Here is a 12,737-nt window from a genome sequence, read left to right as displayed (position 1 = left end):
ACGTTGGTTGAGCTCTGGAAGAAAACAGGCTGAATGGCCATGATACTGTTAGCTGTTAGCTGTTAGCTCCCGAGCTCGAGCCCGTGGACATGTCAGTGGCTGGCAGCTGACGACATCGCGATGCAAGGAGAGAGCAATGAGAGGTGGAATCACAGGAGACATAGCAGAGATAGGAAACGTAGGAATCACACGAGGGATCGGAATTAGAACTGTAGACGGAGGACTCCGTATGTTGTACTATGTTGTAGAAGGGACCTAATTGGGATCACGCAAAGAGCAAATAATCTAATCACGGGGTCCCCCACTCCCTACGATCGTCCTCCCTGTTCCCTTTATAACTCTGGACCTTTCCCCTCCGGACTTCTTTCCCTTGATTTCCCTTATTGATCTCCTTGGAGGTGAGTGTCTCCCGCTCTTCTCCCTGCCAATGACGGCAGCTTGACATCTCAATTGATCGGCAGTGGCAATTTGGGAGAACCCCTCCTTTTCGGTCTTTTGCCTTTCTGCGAGCTTTATAAACAGAGCCACGTCGACTGGATACCTTCTGTTCTGCCACTAACGTTGCTCTTCAGCCAGTGTCCTCCTAGAACCCCAGACCGACCTCAGACCTCATATCTCATAATTCATAATGACCTCCAAGGCTCTCCCCACTCACCTGCGAGCCCCCGCTGATACTGGGGCTTTCGGTGGAAAGCACCATGGCAAGTCGCAGTCGCACATGGTAAGTCCTGGGCGGTGAATCCGTCTTCGTTCCTGTCGTTTTGGGGAGCTGTGTTGTTTTGCTTGGGTCGCTCCTGCTCGTCGGGGCGGACATGTGGTTTCCCTCGTTGGCTGGTCCTCTGGCCATCTGCTGGACTGGGATTTCTTCTTCTTCTTCTTCTTCTTCTCCTGTTCTCTCCTCTCACTACACCGTTATCACTTTATTTATGGTCTATTGACATCCCAATCTCTTCTGTATTGGAGCCCCTCCTTTGGTCGTGTCGCCATTGTCCATCGCGTCTATTCTCTCCTTTCGCACACCATGTCTGTTTTACCTCCGTTTGGTGCTGAACTGACCCGTTTCTCCTCGCTCCAGGCATTCGAGAGTGCCTCCACTAGCGTCGCCGCCTCACAAATGCGCAATGCCTTGAACGCCCTCGGTGATAGCGTGCAGGACCCCAAGGAGAAGAAGCGTTTCGAAGCGGAGATGGACAACTTTTTCGCTCTGTTCCGCCGTTTCCTCAATGATAAGGCCAAGGGCAACTCCGTCAACTGGGATCGCATCGCCCCTCCCCAGCCCTCCCAGGTTGTGGGCTACGACGAGCTCGGTGCTGACGCCTCCGTCGAGTTCCTGAATAAGCTAGCCGTTGTCAAGCTCAACGGTGGTCTGGGTACCTCCATGGGTTGCGTCGGCCCCAAGTCCGTCATTGAGGTCCGTGAGGGCATGTCCTTCCTTGATCTCTCCGTGCGCCAGATCGAGCACCTCAACCGCACCTTCAACGTCAACGTTCCCTTCGTCCTCATGAACTCCTTCAACACCGATCAGGATACTCAGTCCATTATTAAGAAGTACGAGGGTCACAACGTCGACATCATCACCTTCAACCAGTCGCGCTATCCCCGCATTATCAAGGACTCGCTCCTGCCCGCCCCCAAGAGCTTCGACTCTCCCCTCCAGGATTGGTACCCTCCCGGACACGGTGACGTGTTCGAGTCTCTGTACAACTCCGGCACTCTTGATAAGCTGATCGAGCGTGGCATTGAGTACATTTTCTTGTCCAACGCCGATAACCTCGGTGCCGTTGTCGATCTCCGCATCCTGCAGCACATGGTGGACTCCCAGGCTGAGTACATCATGGAGCTGACTGACAAGACCAAGGCCGACGTCAAGGGTGGTACCATCATCGACTCCGATGGCAAGGTCCGCCTGCTTGAGATTGCCCAGGTGCCCAAGGAGCACGTCAACGAGTTCAAGTCTATTAAGAAGTTCAAGTACTTCAACACCAACAACATCTGGTTGAACGTCCAGGCTATCAAGCGTGTCGTTGAGGAGAACGAGCTCGAGATGGAGATCATCCCCAACGAGAAGTCCATCCCCGCTGATAAGAAGGGTGAGGCCGATCAGGCCATCTACCAGCTGGAGACCGCCGTCGGTGCGGCCATCCGCCACTTCAGGAACGCCCACGGTGTTAACGTGCCCCGTCGCCGCTTCTTGCCCGTCAAGACTTGCTCCGATCTGATGGTCGTCAAGTCTGACCTGTACCGTCTCGAGCACGGCCAGCTGGTCATGGACCCCAACCGCTTCGGAGGTGTTCCCGTCATCAAGCTTGGTTCCGACTTCAAGAAGGTCTCCGACTTCCAAAAGCGCATTGCCAGCATTCCTCGCATCGTCGAGCTGGACCACCTCACTGTTACCGGTCCTGTCAACCTCGGCCGCAACGTCACCCTCAAGGGAACCGTCATCATTGTCGCCTCCGAGGGCAGCACCATTGATATCCCCCCTGGATCCGTCCTTGAGAACTGCGTTGTGCAGGGTAGCCTGAGAATCCTTGAGCACTAGAAATTTTCTGTCTTGGCTCATAGATTTGTTGGCAGTGTTTGGTCTCTCTTTTCTTGTTATAACTGGTGCATCCGAGGGCTATGGGTTCCATGGAGTATGCGAAAGAAGTACTTGTATTACATTACAATAATCCAGCGTCTTTTTCTCTTTCTTATGGGGTTGTGGTCTGCCAGGGACCTTCCTTTGATTTCCCAAGTACTGTGTTACTCAGAACCACCTTCAATGCATTGACCAGTTTGAATTTTGTGCATTGTGAAAACCGTAAGCAGTAGGCTTGTCAGGAAACGATTGACTTTAAGAGCCTTAGAGCGCAGAATGAGTACCTACAACATGGGTAGTCCGCTGTTCCTGAGGTAACCCAAGTGGATCTCATCGCCCATCCTAACTTCTAGTTGCCGACGCATCGGATCTAGCATTTTATAAAGTCTTATAGAAAGATTTCGTATTGTTCCTGTGCTTTTTACCAAAGCCAGCCTCATTCTTATCAAGTATATGTATCTAGATATAACTAATATATTATATATGTATGGAGTAGATAGAGACCATATAGATAAAAAGAATGCAGCGTATAGTTCTAGCCTCAAATGTCCCATAAGTTAGTATGTGAGTAACTCCTGATATATCCTTATATATCCCATGGATACTACTCCGTACATATTACATCAAACCACAATATTGGAAAGACACCGATTTTACCGCTAAAGGAGGCTTCATCGACCGCGGCACTTAATATACCATGATTTTAGGATGCCCTCCCTGAAAAGACAATGGCGCTTGTCCATTGGCATTATGTAAAATAGCGATTCTCATAGCGAGTTGGGGATCCCGTTGTGGGTATCTGGTCACACTCCACGATTGGAATGAATATCGTAATAGATAAACCAGAAACACAGTTCAATTTCTGGTTGGGATGTTGCTGAGGATTCAGAGGGATGGGGTTTGAGGGCGTTGAGCATTGCCCTTTGATTGTGGCCATGGTGGATGTATAAAATGGAGGATTGAAGCAATTCGCGCACGAACCGAGAGAGTTACAGCATACAGCTATCAAGTCTACAGTTCCTTTTTTCCTTTGAGATACTGCATACCACCTGCTACATCTTCAAAATAAGAATTCGAGGAAATGTTGCGTAGACCAATAACGCCCCCCCGGTGATAGGCGGGTAAAAGTTCCCCATGAGCTCGCACCAACGTCATTCGCAGGCAAAACGGGCCATACTACGTGCAGTTATAGACCAGAAGCCATTCAAACTCATTTGCACAAAACAAGATATGCCAACGATGTCTTGAATCTTGTACAGCTTCAAGTTTTCCTTTTTTTCTCTGTATATTGTGACCGAGTACATATATCTCTGCTTTTTAAATATTCCTTTTTTTCTTCTATATACTTCATTTCTTTTTTACATATTTCTTTACACATTCATTTGTTACTTCTCGTCGATACAATTGATATCTGAAATCACAAGGCAAAGTACCATACCTGCTCATGCCGGAATATGAGCGAGCAATACCGCCAGCTCGCACCAGGTCCCTCGCCCTCTTCGGACGATCATGACCATGACCATGACCTCAGATCCGACAATGGGAGTCCCCCTGCCGAAGGGAAATCCTCTGGAACATGGAAGAAGAGGGTTTCCACTGCCTGTCTAGCTTGTAAGAAGTCAAAGAGGAAGGTGAGTACAATTGTATATCCTATATACCCATAATATCTATAACTACATCTACATCATACATAAACTACGTTATAACTAACAAACCAGTGCTCCGGCACATCCCCCTGCGCAAACTGCCAAACCTTCAAAAGAGTCTGCATCTTCGACGAATCCCTCGACCAACGCCGCCGCGTCGCCGCAAAACGCACAGCAGACGAACTCTCCTACCACCGCGACCTCCTCTCCGACCTCTTCAGACTCATCCGCGAAGCAAACGAATCCCACGCTCTCCACCTCCTGACCATCATCCGCCACAATGCACCGCCCGACGAAATCCGCGCTTATATCAATGAGACCCTTGCCGACCTCACATCCCCGAAAAAGGAATCCTCGTCGTCGATTTCCACGCAGGAAACCGTCGCCAAGCTGGAGGATATGCGTCAGCTGATCAATGTCGAGGGCGCCAGTCCGGCGTTCAGGAGCAAGGTGATGGATATTCATTATCTATGCGATGAGGCGCCTTGTTCGGTTCCTGCGTGGCCGTGGACGAGTGTTACCGCGGACGCGGATTTGGTGTCGTATTTGATATCATTGTATTTTGCGTGGGATTGGCCGTTTAATGCATTTTTGGATAAGGAGGTCTTTTTGAGACATATGGAGAGGGGAGTGCTGGGGTCGGAGTTTTGTAGCCCGTTTTTGGTCAATGCGGTGCTCAGTAATGCTTGTGTGGGTGTTCTTTCTTTCTGGTTTTTTTTGGTTCCGTGTGCTGATGGGGTTAGTACTTCTCGGAGTTCTCTGAGGCTTATGTTGTGCCTGGGGATATCTCTTCCAAGGGAAGTGATTTTCTTGCTGAGGCGGAGAGGTTGAAGGATGAGGCGCCTTCGCAGCCTAGTCTGGCTGGGTTGCAGGGCACGTTGTTGATGTATGAGAGGTTTGTATACTGTCGTTGTGTTAGTGGTAGGTGGTTCGCTCTGACGGAGACAGATATGCCATGTCCCGCGAAGATGACCTGGGATATATCATGCTGCACCAGGCTATTCGAATTGGCGAGGCCCTAGGTCTCGTCGGCAGCACGGGTCCGAAGATGGCATCCGCTGGGCTATCCCAGGACATGGATATCTCGTGCAAGCGCACTGCCTGGGGTCTGTTCAATGTCGACACGTAAGTAATCCTACCCTGAATATATCAGACTGATATTCACATATTTTCAGAATGGTCCATACAGGCTTCCTCCGCCCTAGTCTTATTGACCACGTCAACATGGCTCGTCTGGATGTCAATCAATCTGAAGATCAGACCCTCTGGAGACCATATCCAACCCATCGCAACCCACGCCCATCATTCTTCAGCCAGTACTTCGATGAAGCCTGCAACTTGTCAACAATCGCCCGCGATATCTCGCGCAGCATGTTCGCCAACCACCGAAGCAGTACTGCTTTGGGCCCAATCCAGCGTCAAAGCCGTGAAGAGCTATATGATAGTCTTCGTCGCTGGCATGAACTTCTCCCAGAAGACTTCGACGTCCGATACAGACCAGCACCGCACATCATCCTCCTAAAGTGAGTGAAAACCATCTTCATCAGCCTTGTTTTCTCGGATACTCACGCACCCAGAATGCGCTACCACACCCTCACCATCAACCTCTTCAGCTGCATCTCCGGAGATGAAGTCCCACCCACAACCTTCGAACCCAAAACCCCCGAAAGCCCACCCCGCCACACTCCAGAAACCAAATACAACGCCTGGGAAGTAACCCAATCCGCAGCCCGCGGCATCGCCGCCCTAACCCGTCTGCACCGGCGCGAGTACGGCGTCAGTCGCGCGCACCACTTCGCCATGTACGCGATCAACCTGGCACTGTTCACATTGATGGAGCCGGAATCCTTCGACGTGCTCGATGAAGATTTCCTCACGCTTGCGAGCGCGTTTTCGATCATCGCGAGTCGCTCGGCGCTGGGTCGGAATCTGTTTCATATTTTCCGGCAGTCGGTGCGCGGGAAGGCGCAGGGGAGTCGCATTCGAGATGCTGTCGCTGTACCCGACGAATTGAAGGATTTGGTTGATGAGGGATCCGCGGCGAGGGGGTGTATTCGGTTTGATGAGTATGCGGATGGGTTGGAGAAGTTGAATCAGAAGGAGAAGTATCATGGGATTGGGGGACAGGGATTGCAGGATTATCCTGGGCTCGGGCTTTCGGATATGCTGGATCGATATGAGAGTCTTAGTTTGGGGAAGGATGATGTTCTGGTTGAGAGGTATCGCCCCGTTGGATGTTGAAAGGAGGCGAGAGGGAGACTTGGACCATAAAACATATTCGGTGCTTCGTCATTCTCGTCATTTGTCTCCGCTACGCTTTGTTTCTTTGGTGCGACCAGATCTGGTTTGACAGGTACGTGGCCCTGTTTTGTGAAGTGGCGACCCTGTCGTATGGGCTCTGCGATGATATAGATCGGCGCTATTACGCAGAGGGAAATTGGGTTCAGGGCGATTTCGGAAGAGTGATACACGGGTTTCAGAAGATGGAGAGGTGCTGGCTGACAGTCATTGGCGATGCAGATGAAGCCGAAGCTGTCTGACGTCAAAAACCGAGTGGATCGGTGGCGATGAGAATCTTCTCCACGTTGAGATCTGAAAACAGTCAAAACACAGCTTCTGATCCCTGTTTTTTTTTTGTGCGGAGAACTTCTAGTCTCGCCTTTTTTTTTAACTTCCCTGGTGATTCTGTTAGCTCGTAGCCCTTTTCTCCAACTTACACGGTGTATATTCATGTCGCATCATGGACAACCATCGAGTGGAAAGCAACGCAGACCACCGGAATTTCAATGACTACGATTGGATGCCCCCAATCACTCATGAGCCTCACGTCCCTCAACTGCCCTATCCAACGCCTGTTCCCTTCTCACCAAACCCGACTCCGACCGGCCAGACCTATTCGCAACCGTACATGTCAGCCGCGTCTTCATCCTCCTCAGCGCCAGGGCCAGGAAGTACGCCCGCGGCAAAGGTAGCCATCCCCCGACTAATAGCCTCCGATGCGGTGCTCCACGGGCGCCGGCGCTCAGCCCGCGCCTGCGAGCCTTGTCGCCAACGTAAAATTAAATGCGACGGGCTGCGGCCTTCCTGCGGGCAATGTGTATATCACAGTCACCAATGCTCGTACGAGGATGTCAAACGAGTGCGCGACCAGAAACGACTGGGATCGCTGGCGAAGCGAGTGGATGCGTACGAAGCGCTTCTGAGAGAATTAGAGGCGGAGGTGGATCTCCCCACTGCGAAACGGATTCGAAAAGCGATGAAGGTAAGTCTGTCAGTCTTACCCGAGTCTCGGATCTGAAGATTCGAGTCCCGAGTTCAGACTCTGACTAGTTTTGCCTTGGGGTGTATCAGTCGAAAAGTGGGAAACCGTCGATGAAAAATGACGATGACTCGGATGATTCCTCGACGTCGATGGGATCGCTGGATGCGATTGATCAGGTCGATGAGGATCTCAATCGGACAGAGGGTACTCGTGCAGCGGGCTTCTTTGGGAAGAACTCGGAGGTCAATTGGATTCGCAAGCTGGAAAGTGGTGTGAGTATCAAGGGTCCGCAAGAGTCGACTGCCGGTGCGCCTAATCCATCTCACGTGGGAAGCCATCGCGATACGGCGTTTGTCCAGCAGCAGCAGGCGCTGGAAAGGCAAATCCCTACTTCTATGATGGATTATCATCTTGACGGTCTGGATATCCCGTTGATTGAACCATGCGATCCATTGGCTGTGCCTCCGCGCGAAGTTGCAGACCGGTACTTCGACGCCTATCTGACCAATGTCCATCCGACATTCAGCGCCATTCGAAAGATGACTTTCATTTCTCAGTATCAGCAATTCTTTACCAATGCGTCGACACCACCTCGGAAATGGCTGGCCATTCTGAACATGATCTTCGCGATTGGTGCCCGCTATTGCCGTCTCATAGATGGGCCACAAGGAGAAGAGGAGGATCTGCTGTATCTGACTCGGGCACGCCACCTCGGTCTGCACAGCAATGTTCTTTTCGAACACACCGATCTCCAACAGATCCAACTCGAGCTTCTCGTGGCAGTCTACCTCCTTTGTCTAGGACAAGTCAACAGGCACGTTCCTATGCCATTCACATCCTCATCACCATCCTAACCACCTTCCAATCCAGAGCCTCCAAATTCTCCAACATGGCCCTCCGCTCCGCCCTCTCCCTCGGAATCAATCTCCGCCTCACAGACGACCGCACCAAAGACGCCGCCAAAGAAACCCGCGGCCGACTCTGGTGGTCCATCTACTCCCTCGAACACCTCCTCACCTCCATGACCGGCCGAGCCTCCTGCGTCGGCGAAGGCCTCTGCTCCGTCCCCGCCCCACTCCCCTGCGAAGAAGAAACCTTCGACCACCCGAACGCCAAGCGTCTCCTCCAAGATCCCGCCCTCCGCGAATCCCAACTCCGCTCCACCCTCTTCGAACCCCCCGCCCAACACTCCCCATCATGGGTCACCTCCTGCCCGCCCTGCCCATCCCTATTCTTCCACTTCCTCGTCGACCTCACCCTCATCACCCACGCCCTCATGAACAAAGTCTACAGCATCGAAGGCCTCCGCAAAGGCCCCAGCCAGGTAGAATACCACGTCCAAAAGTTCGGCTTCCAAATGGACCGCTGGCTCGCCAAACTACCCCCCCTTCTACCAATTCACCATCCCAAACACAACCCCCTGGCACCTCAACCACCCCCAACTGGACGACCTCTCCGCCCCCTTCCTCCGCGAACGAGTCTCGCTAGCAATGAACTACTACTCCGCCCGCATCACCCTCTGCAGACCGTGTCTCACGCACATCCACCAATCCCGCCCCTCCGGCGAGATAACCGCGCGCGCGAAACTCCGCGCCGAAATGGCAACGCACTGTCTCCAAGCGTCGTGCGCGCTGATCTCCATCCTCCCGGAAACGCCGAATATGGTGTGGTTAGCGCGGGCAGCGCCGTGGTGGAGCGTGTTGCATTTCCTGATGCAGGCGACGACGGCGCTGTTGCTGGGACTGTCGTATTGTTCGTGTGCGGATCCGAGTCCGAGTGTGGTGACGCCGTTGCTGGAGACGGATCTGGGGACGGCGATTGAGGCGACGAGGAAGGCTGTGGCTTGGTTGCATACTACTGCTTCGGTGGATCGGGCGGCGAGGAGGGCGTTTGTGCTCTGTGATGGGATTGTGAGGAGGATTGCGCCTGGGTTGGGGATTGATTTGAGGGATTGGCCTGATGGGAGTTCGTTTGGGGAGGTTTGTGGGCCGAATGGGGGGAATGGGAATGGATTTGATGGTGGGAACGGTGGGAGGGAGAATGGAAATGGAAATGGGAATGGGAATGGGAATGGGAATGGGAATGGGAGTAATGGCCATGATAGTGGGAGTGGTATGGAAGCGTTTGAGGAGTTGGTGGATTTTGAAGGCGGTGTTTTTTAGTTCCGATTGAGCGTTGATACTAAAATAGCCTTATGTTTTGATGAGAATCTGATCAACTTTTGATGTGCTTCAATGGTTGTACGGGTTTGGCCTGGTGTGGTCGATATCTGTGATCGATCTACTACGTATCATGGTGGTTGAAGGCAGTGATGAACAGAGTAAGATTAGGAATCGAGTATGTACTAGATCGAGGAAATTAAGTATGTGAGAAAGAGATAGAGAGAGAGAGGAAAAAAAACCCTCCACAAGGCTAAGTAAACAATAGACACAAACATGAGATGCCTAAGATGCCGATGACACAAACACACGTAACGCCGTAAACAGACCCACGGAAATAATTGATACGAGGCTTCATGGATGTAGAAATGTAGAACAATCAATAGAACGCATGTGGCAAACCCAAGGGGAGATATAAACACCGATGTTCTTTCAAGTCAAAAGATTCAAGTCAAAATATACTAGTCGCAGATGACATTCCAGGGAAAAAAAATGGTGGATAAAATGGAAACAATGCTGCACGCCATAATCAGTCACTAGGTCGGTTGGGGCTGCATCTGGATTTGGAACGTGTGCTGGTGCTCATGTTGCGGGGCAGGCGGGGGAGGGGCCTGGCTTCGTTGCGGGATTGGAGGTCTGCGCTGTTGTCCTGGCATCCCGTGGACGGGGGACTCGGACGACATCGGGTGCTGCATCTGTTGCTGCATCGGAGATTGGAGGTATTGTTGGTGAGGGAGAGGGCGCGGGGGGTGAACAGGAGAATGGTGATGCATTTGCATGTGTGGCATGGACAACGGCTGACCGGGCTGTTGGGATAGAGATTGGCTGTGTGGCAGGTGAGAACCAGCCTGAGAGGACATGTGTTGGTTCTGTTGTTGGTGCATGTGCTGAACTTGCGGCTGGCCAAGGTGCTGCTGACCTGGCTGGGATTGCGAAGGCTGACCCTGTGGGAACATGTGAAGGTTCTGCTGCTGTTGCGGCAAGGGCTGGCCTTGATGCATCTGCGGTGGGGTTGGGCATGGCCGTTTGCGTGACTCGTCATCGATTGAAGTCGTTGCACGTTTCAATGCACTCGTTGTATCTGTTCCTTCGCCTAACTGGGGATTGACTTCTGCCTGTGTTTGGTCGCCGGCAGCGGCGGCTGCTGCTGCAGCCGCAGCCGCAGCGGCCACATCAGCCTTGCGAGGTCTTCCACGTGGTCGGCCTGTCCCAGGCGCTTTCGGTTTAGCTGATGCTGGTTTCCTTGGTTTGGGTGTTGGCAAGGGCTGGCCTGTGGCAGCTGCCCATGCAATTTGATCGGCCTTGCGAGGACGTCCACGTTTCCGCTTCAGAGGAGTACCGTCTGGTCCCAAAATAGGCGTGCCCTTGGTTGTAGTATGTGGTGCGGAGCCTGGAACTGTCGGTGTCATGTTTGCCGTGAATGAAGCCTGCCCTTGAACGCCCGGGATAGACTCGCCGTTTTGAGCAGCCTGTGCAGCGAGCCTGGCCGCAACTTCCTCCTTCCGAGGCCGTCCGCGACGACGCTTCGGAGGCGGGGTAGCAATCTGATCACCCACAGTTGCTGCAACGGTAGGAACCTGCGCCTGTCCGTTGGGCTGTGTCGGCACAGAATTGGGAACAGACAGAGGGGCATTGAGTTGAGGCTGAGAATGGGGTTGGGGCTGAGTTTGAACAGGTTGAGGTTGAGTCGGGGCAGCCTTCTTAGGTTTAGCTTTCTTCTTCTGCGTGGGGCTCGACTCATCAGTCTTCATTACCGGGCTCTCCGTAACTGTAGGAATGACTGGAACAGCTGGCTGCGACGAAGGCACGGCCGTCGAGTGTGTTCCTGGCTGGTAATGCTGGAACTGAGCATGGTGTGGAGACGGCTGAAATTGGGTCTGCTGTGGCTGAGAGAACTGCGGCTGGTGTGCAGCGTATTGATGCTGGGATTGAGCTTGGTGCTGCTGATATTGGGATGGATGGAACGGAGGTTGGGCATGTTGGGAGAAGGGGGATTGCTGTTGGTATGGATTATGCGCCTGGGTTTGCTGCTGCAATTTTTGCAATCTCTGTTGCTCCAACTGCTGCTTTTGTTGCTGCTCCATTCGCTGTTGATGCTGCTTCTGTTGTTCCAGTCGTTGTTGTTGCTCGATTAGTTTTTGCTCTTCTGCCTTCTGCTGTTCCAATTCCTTTTGCTGCTCAATCTGTTGCTGTTCCATGCGTTGTTGCTCCAAGCGTTGCTGTTCCGCACGTTGCTGCTCTAGACGTTGCTGTTGCTGTTGTTCCAAGCGCTGCTGCTGCTGCTGCTCGATACGCTGCTGCTGGAGTTGTTTCTGCTGCTCCAATCTTTGCTGCTGTTGCTGCTGGAACTGCTGCTGCTGAATCTGATGTTGCAACTGCTGCTGAGTTTGCTGAGGCGACTGCGGCTGCGATTGCGATTGCGCCTGTCGTTGTTGGTTCATCGCAAACATGGACGTGTTAGTCATAGACGGACTGGCGGAATTATGACCATCTCGCTGCTGCATGCCCGCGTGAGGGAGTCGATTCATGGTCTGCTGCGGCGACGGAACATTCATAGGGTGCCCATGCGTGATGCCCGTCGAAGGGCTCATTCCCGGCTGCGGCCTGAGGTGGGCCATTGGATTGAAACCGCGTTGGATATTTTGCAACGCCATGGGATCTGGGTTCCGAGCCATGAGATCCGGGGAGCTCTGCGCTGCAAATTGCCCCGAAAATTGGCCAAAACTGCTACTAGGATATCCACCTAACGAGCCCGATGTCGGAGTCATCTTGCGCATATCCGGGGACTGCGTGGTAGCAAAGTTCTGTTGGGGTTGTGCCCGAAAGATCGGCTTACTGCCCGGGAATGGACTGCCATGCTGGGGAAGCGTTGGCCCCGTGTTTAGCAAAGGCGACTGGGCATGCTGACGCTGAGGCTGTGGGCCCAACGGATGCTGGGGCTGGACACCTTGATGTTGCTGCTGTTGAGGCTGCTGTGGCTGTTGAGAGTGGAATGGGTGTCCACCGTAGTTCATCATTTTGACTCAAATTTAGGATTGCGCTGGCACTTGGCCGTAAGCGGCAGACAATGAGAGAGATCCTTTCAAGCGCGA

At 52.7% G+C, this 12,737-nt stretch overlaps 4 protein-coding genes across 4 annotated transcripts; 3 read left to right on the top strand and 1 right to left on the bottom strand.

Annotated features, from left to right (window-relative positions):
• Positions 1-628: 628 nt before the first annotated feature.
• On the top strand, positions 629-2,539 carry ugp1 (UTP glucose-1-phosphate uridylyltransferase; the record flags this gene model as incomplete). The annotated part of the gene is made up of 2 exons (XM_057174906.1): positions 629-721; positions 1,076-2,539. 2 exons carry the CDS (start codon positions 629-631, stop codon positions 2,537-2,539), a joined length of 1,557 nt encoding a protein of 518 aa, XP_057031953.1.
• Positions 2,540-4,032: 1,493 nt separating this feature from the next.
• Positions 4,033-6,465, top strand: N7457_003860 (uncharacterized protein; the record flags this gene model as incomplete). The annotated part of the gene is made up of 6 exons (XM_057174905.1): positions 4,033-4,209; positions 4,297-4,914; positions 4,968-5,119; positions 5,173-5,349; positions 5,400-5,747; positions 5,802-6,465. The coding sequence occupies 6 exons, from the start codon at positions 4,033-4,035 to the stop codon at positions 6,463-6,465; spliced, it is 2,136 nt and encodes a 711-aa protein (XP_057031952.1).
• Positions 6,466-6,964: 499 nt separating this feature from the next.
• N7457_003859 (uncharacterized protein) lies at positions 6,965-9,648 on the top strand (the record flags this gene model as incomplete). The annotated part of the gene is made up of 5 exons (XM_057174904.1): positions 6,965-7,486; positions 7,555-8,281; positions 8,359-8,732; positions 8,773-8,810; positions 8,832-9,648. The coding sequence occupies 5 exons, from the start codon at positions 6,965-6,967 to the stop codon at positions 9,646-9,648; spliced, it is 2,478 nt and encodes an 825-aa protein (XP_057031951.1).
• A 533-nt stretch (positions 9,649-10,181) lies between these two features.
• N7457_003858 (uncharacterized protein) lies at positions 10,182-12,662 on the bottom strand (the record flags this gene model as incomplete). The annotated part of the gene is made up of 1 exon (XM_057174903.1): positions 10,182-12,662. The coding sequence occupies one exon, from the start codon at positions 12,660-12,662 to the stop codon at positions 10,182-10,184; it is 2,481 nt and encodes an 826-aa protein (XP_057031950.1).
• Positions 12,663-12,737: the final 75 nt, after the last annotated feature.

Source organism: Penicillium paradoxum, assembly GCF_028828445.1.
Source record: "Penicillium paradoxum strain IBT 22861 chromosome Unknown utg000004l_segment0_segment0, whole genome shotgun sequence".
Lineage (NCBI taxonomy): Eukaryota > Fungi > Ascomycota > Eurotiomycetes > Eurotiales > Aspergillaceae > Penicillium > Penicillium paradoxum.
The sequence above is the reverse complement of the archived record's forward strand: the minus strand, read 5'-3'. Positions and strand labels throughout refer to the sequence as shown.